General features: G+C 41.8%; 1 protein-coding gene across 1 annotated transcript in view; it reads left to right on the forward strand.

Annotated features, from left to right (window-relative positions):
• Nucleotides 1–5933: 5933 nt before the first annotated feature.
• Nucleotides 5934–12112, forward strand: part of LOC136872668 (vascular endothelial growth factor A) — a 48495-nt gene continuing 42316 nt past the window's right edge. The window contains exon 1 of the mRNA XM_067146480.2: nt 5934–6013. Within this exon, the coding sequence (XP_067002581.1) occupies nt 5957–6013 (57 nt within the window). The 5' untranslated portion in view covers nt 5934–5956. The remainder of the gene's footprint in view (nt 6014–12112) is intronic.

The raw sequence follows: 12112 nt of genomic DNA on the forward strand, positions 1-12112 counted from the left end.
CACTCAGAAACATTTCATAAAAGACGTGAAAGGATCATATTACAGTATTTATAACTGTCTCATCAATCTCATCCCGTTCACAATAACAACATGTCCAATGTTCATTCTTCCCCTGATTCGTCTGTAGAGTCCAGAGAATCATAGTCGTTGCTATACTGGTCTTCTTCATTTGATGTGAAAGGATCTTGGGAGTCAGTAAGTAACTCAATAGCTTCCACAGGTAGATTACCAGGAGTTTTACCTGGCATTATTCGGTACTTGTTTAGTAAGGGATTTGATGTAATCAACAATATCTTAAGCAAGTCTCTATTCGTTGAATTCCTGCTACATTTTCGAGTATGAAGTTCACGCAACCTCCAACAATCTTTATTTCTAGCTTCTTGAGCTTCTTTATATAAAGTTCCTATTGGCACAAGAAATTATTTGAGTAATGTGTACTAAAATGTTATGCACAGTTACGGGCATATAATACCATGGATATAGTTTAACATACAAAGCCACAGTTTGTGCACCAAATTCCTTGAATTTATTCACATTTATTTCAGAGCCAGAAGAAAGAACAGCTAGTAATACATAATATCATTTTATTAAGCCTTCATCTTTTCCCGCTTGATCGAAAAGAATCTTCAGCAGCAAACGCGACTTCCTCCAAACTACGCGATTCGGTAATATCACAAACATTTTGCTTCTTCGTCTTTACGGACGAGTCCTTAAATTCCTTAGGGTGACGGCCGGCTTTATCAGGGACACAACTTGTTTTCAGATGATACGCTGGATCAATGTCGTCTTGTTCACTTAACACGATCAAATCCGCCACATTTAATCTATCACAGAATTTTTCTCGGAATCGTTGTTCTCTTCTTCCTGCACTCTCCCATTTTTGTTAATATTACGGGATATCAATTTAATTTTGTTTCTTAGCTCCTGAAATTGAGTGTCAGTAAGAGTAGCAGGCTCTAATTTATCCATAACATATTGAAATATGACTTCTAAACGCCCCTCTTTACGACATGACCGCCACGCGTTGAAATATTCTTCTCGCGGTAACGCCCACATAGGCACTGAAAATAAGAAAATAAACCATTATGCACATTCGTGCGCAACCAAACCACTACAGATCCTGAATCTACATTAAATTTCTCATCGAATGACGTTTAAAGTAAAGTGGCACTATGAGGCACTCATAAAGTTTTTTTCGAGCAAATCCTAAAAACAATCTAATTTTCTACAACTGCTTCCTTTTACAACGCACTGTAAATAGTTTATTCAGTGCAGAACGCTTGTATTATGCTTAAAAGTGAGAACATACACTCTTTTCACTATTCCATGAGCCACAGAATACAAAACCTCGTTGAAATCACTAGAAACACAACGTTCGGTTCACTCTGACACCTCCTATCAACTGAGTTGATAACTGCCAGGAAGACGTTTCAGCACCTGTCCCCACCCTCGTACGCACCAGAAAGCGGAAAGAAAGACTGAAGGTCACCATCTGGTTTGTTCACTTTCGAATGAGCCTGGTTTCGCTTTGATTTGCGACAGTGAATTTTTTCCACCTAGATATGGGATTCGACACACTGTGCGCTGCGAGGAATCGAATCCGGAACCCTTGTCACCAAAGGCCAGCACGCTAACCATTTAGCCATGGAGCCGGACTTCCGGTCAGAGTAATCTAGCCAGGGTGCCAACTTGAAGAATGTACGGTACCGTGTTTGGTGATAGAGGGAGGTGTAGGCAAGCGTGGATACTATCCACTTTCTTAGACATGGCTTTCAGTCTGAAGTGCAGGGTCCTTGCCGTCATCTTGTTAAAAGTTGGTGAGTGATGGCGATTATTGTTTTAAGAGGGAGTACAATTGGGCGATCATCCTCTATTGACACTAATCAGGGGGAGAAACGTTCAACACTTTGAAAAATGAAGGTCTCGTTTAAAGAAGGACGAAGGCCACGAAGGGCGTGAAAGTGAAAGACTCCCTAGGCCCCGATACCTAATACCATGCCTGGCTGAGTGGCTCAGACGGTTTAGGTGCTGGCCTTCTGACCCAAACTTGGCAGGTTCGATCCTCGCTCAGTCCGGTGGAGTTGAAGTTGCTCAAATACGTCAGCCTCGTGTCGGTAAATTGACTGGCACGTAAAAGAACTGCTGCGGGACTAAATTCCGGCACTTCGACGTCTCCGAAAACTGTAAAAGTAGTTAGTGGGACGTAAAGCAAATGACATTATTATTATTATTATTATTATTATTATTATTATTATTATTATTATTATTATTATTATTATTATTATTATTATTATTATTTACCTAATACCGTCGGGGTCGGAAAAGAAGAAGAATTAACCAAGGGAGATCGGAGAGGATGGATAAAAGTGAGGAACCTAGCACAAGTAAGTGAAAGCAATGCCGGGACTCAGGTAAGGGCCCCGTTGTCACCAACCCATGCTCCCAAGTTAAGAGCCCCTGGGGTCCCTTTTAGTCGCCTCTTACGACACCTGTGTCTTGTTCTACCACCCCCACCCACAGGGGGAGAATCTTGTTAAAAGGTGCCATTTGCTTTACGTCGCACTGACACAGATAGGTCTTATGGCGACGATGGGATAGGAAAGGCCTAGGAGTTGGAAGGAAGCGGCCGTGGCCTTAATTATGGTACAGCCCCGGTATTTGCCTGGTGTGAAAATGGGAAACCACGGAAAACCATCTTCAAGGCTGCCGACAGTGGGACTCGAACCCACTATCTCCCGATTACTGGATACTGGCCGCACTTAAGCGACTGCAGCTATCGAGCTCGGTCTTGTTAAAAGGAAACGCCCAAAGAATTAATTTATCTCACATGCTGTATAATCGCATATTGCTCCACAGCAAGTGAGGAATATGTTGGTATAGCCTAATGAAGTATAGACCTGTTTGCTCTGAAATAAAATTCAATGTACATTTTTATAGCCTAAGTTCTAGAAATGAAGCAGTTAGCTATAAATTCATGTCCAAATAGTTGGACTCCTCACGACGATCGTTCAGGATTGCTAGATGGTTTAGAATTAGATACTTAGACGTCATTGTTGACTTCGGGTAGTTTTTCCGTCTTCTTCAGACTCGAAAATGACCTTTCTGCCCTAGAAGTTGATGGATCGTTAGTAGGAGTCGAACGAGCTTCAACAACTATGGGGGCATGGTTTTTATTTACTTGTTGGCCATGATCGTTAAGGTGTTAAGTCTTTATGGTTGGATACCATGGTTAGCCGGTTCGAGTCCCGTTGTGGAAAGAAGTTGCTCCTTTAGAACGTTGGCCGTCAGGGCAGGAGAGGTGGTGGTATACAATTTCTAGTGACTAGATTATGTGCCAATTCTAAACCTCTACGCAATTGTCATACGGAGTGAGGGCATATGACGTTGTTGATAATTCGTCTGTCGGACGGAGATGTTAAGCCTAGAACAGACCCCTTCATATTATTCGACAGAAGTAAGTTTTGTGGTGACACCGGATTTCACCTTCTCCCCACGTCATTATCATCACACGCTCAGACACGAAAGTCACCCATGGGTGTCAAATAGAAAGGCCTCCACCAGACCTCTCTGGAAGCCACACGCGTTACGATAACGCTTCACTTAATTGCCTAGTGTTTAGGAGAGAGGCGGCCCTCCAAAATACTTTTCGAGGGAGCCTACACAACCTGGGCCCTATACAGCTAATACCGCTGAATCAATCTAGTTGTAGTTAGTCTTAACCCTAGTACCACAACGTTCATTTCTTGGAACTAGAATCACAACGTGGGGTCACCCACGACCCTATATTTGAACAAATTATTTAGGCATTGAATAACACTTATTCTACTTGAAATAAGGAAATTACTTACATTTGAGTATACTAAGTTCACAACATAAAGAAATTTACCAAAATGTCATGTAAAATTGTTTGCAGAACAATTTGATTAAAAGTGCGTGTTTTTGTTGGTTTGAATATTAAGCACTTGTTTACGTGAATATTTAGTGTTTTATTGTTTATATCTTCGCAATATTTACCTTAAAATAAACAAATCACATATATTTTTGCAAGTTCAGATAAGAAAGTAATTAACTGTATTACCACACAATATGATGTACGTATCTTTGTTTTTTTTTTCTAGTTGCTTTACGTCGCATCGACACATATAGGTCTTTTGGCGACGATGGAACAGGAAAGGGCTAGGAGTGGGAAGGAAGCGGCCGTGGCCTTAATTAAGGTACAGCCCCACCATTTGCCTGGTGTGAAAATGGGAAACCACGGAAAACCATTTTCAGGGCTGCCGACAGTGGGGTTCGAACCTACTATCTCCCGAATACTGGATACTGGCCGCACTTAAGCGACTGCAGCTTTCAAGCTTGGTCGTATCTTTGTTATCAAAAGTGTGTTCCTTTTCTTGGTTTTGCTGTTCGACATTTTCCACGGTGAGTAATCACTATCTTACAGCTTGCATTATTCACAGACATTATTCCTATGTTCTGCACACAGGCTTTTAGAGCAGGAACAACAAGTTGCTACACCTTTTCGGTCCCTGGTTCCAAGACAGAAAGCACATCGTCCAGGTCGTCACACAATTGGCGCACTAACGTCACTGTGCTCCTCCTCATAACCAAGTACTTTGTGAATTGTCATTTCTGAGTTGCCTTGGAAGCCTCTTGTTTACCATTCTAGTCTTCATATGCTCTTCACATAGTCCTAGGGCAAGATTTTTCAAGAAATCTGAGCGTTTTATTATTTTCCGTCTTTTACCAGTCATTATACCACAGGGCGAGTTGGTCGTGCGGTTAGGAGCGCGCAGCTGTGAGATTTTTCCGGGAGATAGTGAGTTTGAACCTCACTGTCGGCAGCCCTGTAGGTGGTTTTCCGTGGTTTCCCATTTTCACACCAGGCAAATGCTGGGGCTGTACCTAAATTAAGGCCACGGCCGCTTCTCTTCCCATTCCTAAGCCTTTCCTATCCCATCGTCGCCATAAGACCTATCTGTGTCGGTGCGACGTAAAACAAATAGCAAAAAAAGTCTTTGTAAGTGCCATTGTTTGCCTAACTTTACCAATAAAACACTCCACTACAAACAGTTCACCACAGACGAATACTTTACACAGCTCACAATGTGGGGTCATATGCGAGCCAAGAGCCTATAACTTTGAATATAAATAGCGGGAGACCGAGCTCGATAGCTGCAGTCGCTTGAGTGTGGCCAGTATCCAGTATTCGGGAGATAGTAGGTTCGAACCCCGTGGTTTCCCATTTCACACCAGGCAAATGCTGGGGCTGTACCTTAATTAAGGCCACGGCCGCTTCCTTCCCATTCCTAGCCCTTTCCTGTCCCATCGTCACCGTAAGACTAGTTGTGGTGCGACGTAAAACAACTAGAAAAAATAGCAGGAGAAAATAATGCAGCCACTCGTTTCAAGAACGTGTCAAGCACTGAAGGTACTGGAAGCATCAGGTTCCTTGACCATAGAGGCGCATGGGCAGAATCGGTTTAGTACTCAGGCTGGTCGCCCACGAACCCCACGTTGTGGTTCAACGACCACTGCAGTTATCAGTCCCTGTCTCTGGACACCCCTGTTAAAGGAAGTTACGTACTTGTTTACTCTGTAACGGGAAGGACCTCAACAAATACAACGAACATGCCTCATGTGAAAATATTTCCTTTGCAGCGAATGGTCTTATCAGAGGTAGTTCAGCATTTCGTTCGATTTCGACGCTAATTACTTGATTGCAATACCGTACATTATTTCGGTAATACTAGTCCCAATTAAGACCAATCCTTTATACGTTACGGTAATTACATTTTCAGTTGAATCAACCGGATATTTTCCCAAATAACTCAAGTCTGTCCAAGTTATTTTATAGGTGTGGAAATAACGGATGTGGTGGTTGCAACATCCTAGAAGGGAAGTCTGAGAAGTTACTCATTCTAAAACCAGTCTTGCTGTAGCTTGCGCGAAGGATACCATGGCATCTGGCTATGAAGTTATTTGCGTGCTTCTCTTACTAGTGTTACCAGATATTGTAAGTACTGATATTTCATATATTATTTTATTCAGTCAACATACAGTATACAAGGTGATTTAGAACGTTAGGTTTCAGAGAAACTGAAATAGTCCAAGGAGGGTTCGAATAATAATAATAATAAGCCGGGCTGAGTGGATCAGACGGTTGAGGCTCTGGCCTTCGGACACCGCTTGACGGGTTCGATCCTGGCTCAGTCCGGTGGTATTTGAAGGTGCCCAAATACGTGAGCCTCGTGTCGGTAGATTTACTGGCACGTAAAAAACTCCTTCAGGACAAAATTGCGGCACCTCTACGTCTCCGAAAACCGCCAGAAGTAGTTAGTGGGACGTAAAAAGCAACATTATTATTAATAATAACTCCGAAACCGTAAAAGTAGTCAGTGTGACGTAAAACCAATAATAATAATAATAATAATAATAATAATAATAATAATAATAATAATAATAATAATGTTGTATGTTGGGTATTCAGCCCTAAGGCCGGTTGGATCCTCAACAGCTCCCTCATCAGCTGTCATAGATGACCTAGGCATCGCTGAAGAGGCGTACTAGGGAAATTAGGAGTGAGGTAGTTTCCCGTTGCTTTCCTCTAATAATAATAATAATAATAATAATAATAATAATAATAATAATAACAATAATAATAATAATAATAATAGTAAAAATCGTACATCCTCAGCCACAGTGTAATATTATAAAGCAAAGTAGCCTACCTGGTAGGTGTGTGAGCTGGGGGGGGGGGGGGTTCGTGGAAGCCATCGAAGGAATTTTGAGAAAAGTTGGGCAGTGGCAATTTTTGTGAAGGAAGTCAAAGAAGAAAGACGTCCGTTTGAGAATTTAAGCTGCCTAAACTATCAAAGAAAGACTGTAAGTACGTGTGTAAGAATCGTTGAGCATAAAAAGCTCTATGAAATGTCAGCGAGGGTAGGTACATACTTTCCGTGAAAGGGTAGTCTTCATTACACGTTTCATGTTACAGTTCACAATATAAGTTCAACCTTAAAATATTAGAAACCATAAAATCACGGGAATAGAATCGGCTTTTGGGTGGTGGGACCACGCACTTGGTCTGCCACTGCAAAGCAGAGCCTTGGACGGGCGTGCCAATCCAACTCATGAGCCCAAATGGCACTTCTGAGTGAAACTCTGCAAACGCATATGGCCTAACCATCCAAAAGATCTCCGGCCGTGAAAGCCACTTTTGAAATTAGGAGCCATATTTTGAACTTCATCACGATTCCTGGCTGGGCTGCGAATTTTAACTCTGTATGGTTAATTCCTCTGGCCTTTATGTTTGTATCTTCATACACACCTATTCATTCACCCATAACACATTACACTATCGACTATCACAAAATCCCGCAATATCAAATACATTCTGTCACACAAGGTTGGCGTCTGGGAGGGCATATGGGCGTAAAACTGTGCCAAATTCACACTGTTTCTATCCCAAGTAAGTGGGTAAAAATGTTAAGAAGAAGAAAAATAAGATTATTATTGTTCTTCTTCATCATATTATTAGGCTATTATTAGAGTATTAGACTACTGTGAATTAAAATATAGTAGGCATGCAGTACATGATATTCGAAATTGCTCATTTTTAAATGCTGAAATTCTTGCAGTAAATTGTTCAAAATAACAGGTAAAAATATTCGTGTAGAAGTCTCCTAATTAGCTTTCATGTGCTGTTACTGGGAAGGGTTGCATGATCATTTACAACAGCTTGCAGGTAGTAGTTACTGTTTTTTTAAGCATATGTGGGATGGTTGTAATATCAAGGAATTAGTGGCCAGCCACGTGGTGTAGGGGTAGCGTGTCTACCTCTTACCAGGAGGCCCCGGGTTCGATTCCCAGACAGGTCAGGGATTTTTACCTGGACCTGAGGGCTGTGTCGAGGCCCACTTAGCCTATGTGATTAGAATTGAGGAGCTATCTGACGGTGAGATATAGAGGCCCCGGTCTAGAAAGCCAGGAACAACGGCCGAGAGGACTCGTTGTGCTGACTACACGACACCTCGTAATCTGAGGTCTTCGGGCTGAGTAGCGGTCGCTTGGGTAGGCCAAGGCCCTTCAAGGGCTGTAGTGCCATGGGATCTGTTGTTTTGTTTTGTTTCAAGGAATTAGTACGAAATAAAGAAAATATTCATTTAACCTACCTAGTTAGGCTAGTATTATTTTGATGATTTAGAAGCGATTATGGGAGGTTAGATTATTCAGCAAGGAGCGAAGCTGGAAATGAAACTACGTTAGAACACAGCTAAAAGATATCATACAGAATTAAAGGTACTGTACATTAGAACTTTCGCTTGCGATTTGATAGTCGATTTTTTGAAGAAATAATAAATCATCGTATTCCGCGCTACGAATCTGCGTACTCTAATTGCGTTCTTGCGCATGTGCGAACCGCTATGTTAATGAAAAGTTTCATTCACGAAAGTTGAAGAAATTTTACTTATCAACATGCTCGAAAAGTTAATGAACACGCTATTTTGTTTATTAACAGACAGAAATGTTCATGAACATTGTTCATTAACAGTGTTTATTAACAAAGTTAACGAAAACATCTTGGTGTGGACGCATCTTGAAGCGCTGGTCGTTTGAGTTCAGGTATTTTAAGGTGCTCAAATATGTCAGTCTCCTGCTGGGTAGAATTCCGACACCTCGGCGTCTCCGAATACAAAGTAGTTGGTGGAAAGTAAAATAATAATTATTGTTGTTATTATGTTATGATGGGCGCTGTTCATAGGGGCTGTTGTGCTGCAATAGCTTGTTCTACCTCCCTCCAAATATTGCCTAGTACGCCTCATAATGATACCGCTAAACAGCCTTTATCTCCCCACTCCGGGTATCTTCCTGCCATTCCCACGCGAGTGTACGAGCGCAGCGGTCATTGTCACTACTTTATTTTCTGTCACATCTAATTTATGAATAAAATATAATGACTCCAGCCAGCTTCCACTCCCGCACAGAAAAGTTGGTCTAAAAGCAAACCTTTAGTGGTGCTGTTTGAGGATCCGACCAACCTCCGGGCTGAGGACAAAACAGACATGTGGGGAAACTTTGCGAGTTGACCTTGGCGTATTATGACAATTTCTGTACAGTGCGACAAAAAATGTTGAACAACCAGTGTTAAAAGTATCAATTTGCGCAAGTAAAATGTGTCTAAAATATTACGGAACTACTATGGTCAAGATACAAGTTAGACAGATAGCTAGTTAACTTACAGAATAAATTATCTATACAATCAAATGAGTATTCGCCAGTTCCATAACAATGTGATCAGTTAAAACAGGTGGTCATGTCACAGAGGTGGTCAACTTCATAGGTTTTACATTATTTATTATTATTATTATTATTATTATTATTATTATTATTATTATTATTATTATTATTATTATTATTATATGTAAAAACGTGAATTATTGGAGTGAATTCTTAACGTTTCACTGGCTAATCGATAAAATTTATCATCATCATCAATCGGTTTACTCATTGCTGAGCGTCGTGACCTCATTTCTTCACTTCATTAGTAACTGGATCCTTAACGAGATTTTTCCATCCTGAGCGGTCTTCAGCTCTTCTTAAGATATTGTGAAGAGGTAGACCGGTGATCTTCTTTGCTTGGTCTAACCATCTACTTGTTGTTCTGCCTTTTGATCTGGTGCCTTCAATTTTGCCTTGCAGAATGGTCTTTTCTAAATTGTCTCCTTCTCTCCTCAAAATGTGTCCCAGGAACTGGAGGTAACTTTCACTAACGCGGGAAGATAAACGTTTTGTGATGTTCTTCTATAATTGAGGCTTTTATCATGCGTGAGGAATAATATGAGGCACGAGTTCCTGGAGGTAATGAGGCCATAAACGACGGTACTTGTAGCTAGCTATCCACGGTATTGTCAACTGACACAGTAACCACAAACCACCTCTTTATCTACTGTAGACACTTCCTGCAAAACACTTTTAGTGCACATCACCGTATAGCGATGGTGCGGATATGTCCATCACGTGTTACGCCACTTTTACATATCTACTACATACAGTACATCCTCATATTAGACTGTTATGTCTTTCAACGTTCAGTCTGCAATGCTCAGTGAATTACTTAAAGGCCTCCACAATGTTCTAGGCCTATGTGTAATTAGCTCCGTCACCCACTTAGTTCTATACCTTTTATGCCCTTATCTTTAAGTCGTTAAAACTTGAGTATAACCATCGTCGCCTTGGTCTCCCTCTACCACTCTTACCCTCCATGACGCAGTCCATTATTCTCCTAGGTAACGTACCCTCTTCCACTCGTCTCACATGACCCCACCACCGAAGTCGTTTTTTGCGGACAGCTTCTTCCACCGAACGAATCCTTTATCTCATCATTCCGAGTACACCCATGTCATTGTTCCCACCTTTCGTACCAGAAATCATTGTCGCTACTTTCTTTTACGTTAGGTACTTCTAGCTTATGAATAAAATATCATGAATCCAACCAGCTTCCACTCCCGCATGGAAAAGTCGGTCTAAAAACAGAATGATGTAAAGATTTTGTTACGAATAAAACACTGGCTGTTTTATCTGATTAATTTAATCTAGGATGGGTACCTCATTCATCACCTTACTTACGTACGTTCAGAAATGGGACCGTTACGCCCTTGCTGGTGATTATTTGGCCCGTTGCTCGAAGTAAGGTTGCATGATCCTTGACCGGATCATCCATCGCATTGGATGAAACATGGGCGCGATTGTACAAACCAGAACTGGAGCGCCTCTATTGGGCGAAAATGTATTCCCCACCCCAGGGCTTAGGAAAGAGAATGTTCAGATCCTATTGTCAAGCAAACGGCAAATTAATTGACAGCTTAAAAGTCACTTCATCATCATCATCATCATCATCATCCGTTTACCCTCCAGGTTCGGTTTTTCCCTCGGACTCAGCGAGGGATCCCACCTCTCCTGGAGCTTCAGACTCTTGGTCGGGGGATACAACTGGGGAGAACGACCAGTACCTCTCCCAGGCGGCCTCGCCTGCTATGCTGAACAGGGGCCTTGCGGGATTGGAAGGGATAAGCAAGGAAGAGGGAAGGAAGCTGCCGTGGCCTTAAGTTAGGTACCATCCCGGCATTTGCCTGGAGGAGAAGTGGGAAACCACGGAAAACCACTTCCAGGATGGCTGAGGTGGGAATCGAACCCACCTCTACTCAGTTGACCTCCCGAGGCTGAGTGGACCCCGTTCCAGCCCTCGTACCACTTTTCAAATTTCGTGGCAGAGCCGGGAATCGAACCCGGACCTCCGGGGGTGGCAGCTAATCACGCTAACCACTACACCACAGAGGCGGACATAAAAGTCACTTACCGTACTGTGCCCGTTCGCATCTCGTAGACCGTTTGCAAAATGGCGGCGTACGAAGGTATGGCCCATGCGATCTATGAGATACTATGAATTTCTAGATAGTGCGATGTCATAGAAGGCCACACGTCTCGGAATGAACCAATTTGGAAGGCACTACGGGACAGTAGAGAGTCAAGGTGATTGTTTAAAAAAAATATAGCAGCGAAGGGATTGTTAAAAAACTTCACTTAAAAATTTGCATCGCAAGGGGGAAGACGCATCTGCCAAACGAGCTTCATATCGGAAGAATATATAAGAATTGAGAAGAAAATATCGAAGAATAAGGATTGTCGTTCAAAAACTGACGGAATAATTCACCAGCGGACGATATAAGAAGAGCCGAGAAATAAAAAGATAAGTAAAATACGGTGATCTAGATCTAGCAGGATCCCGTGAGCAATCGTCTTACGTTTGGTAAAGAAGGACCAACTGTAACAGAGGAGAAATAATTTCAAACGGGAAGAAGACTATCCTAGCTCAATTCAAGAAGGAGAAGAGTAAATTTCGAGTTCTACAGAAAAAGCTGATAGATATAAATTCTTATATACGGAGAACTTAATGCTGACCAAAGATGAATTTACATCCCAAAGAACAAGGAAAAGAATATCAACTGAAGAGATATTATCGTAAAAATGGAAAATATAATGACGGATTCCTTCTCCAAAATGAATATCTTTGCTGCCTACAGAACTGAAATGATGTGTGCCTGCTAAAAGTGCA

Source organism: Anabrus simplex, chromosome 4, assembly GCF_040414725.1.
Source record: "Anabrus simplex isolate iqAnaSimp1 chromosome 4, ASM4041472v1, whole genome shotgun sequence".
NCBI lineage: Eukaryota > Metazoa > Arthropoda > Insecta > Orthoptera > Tettigoniidae > Anabrus > Anabrus simplex.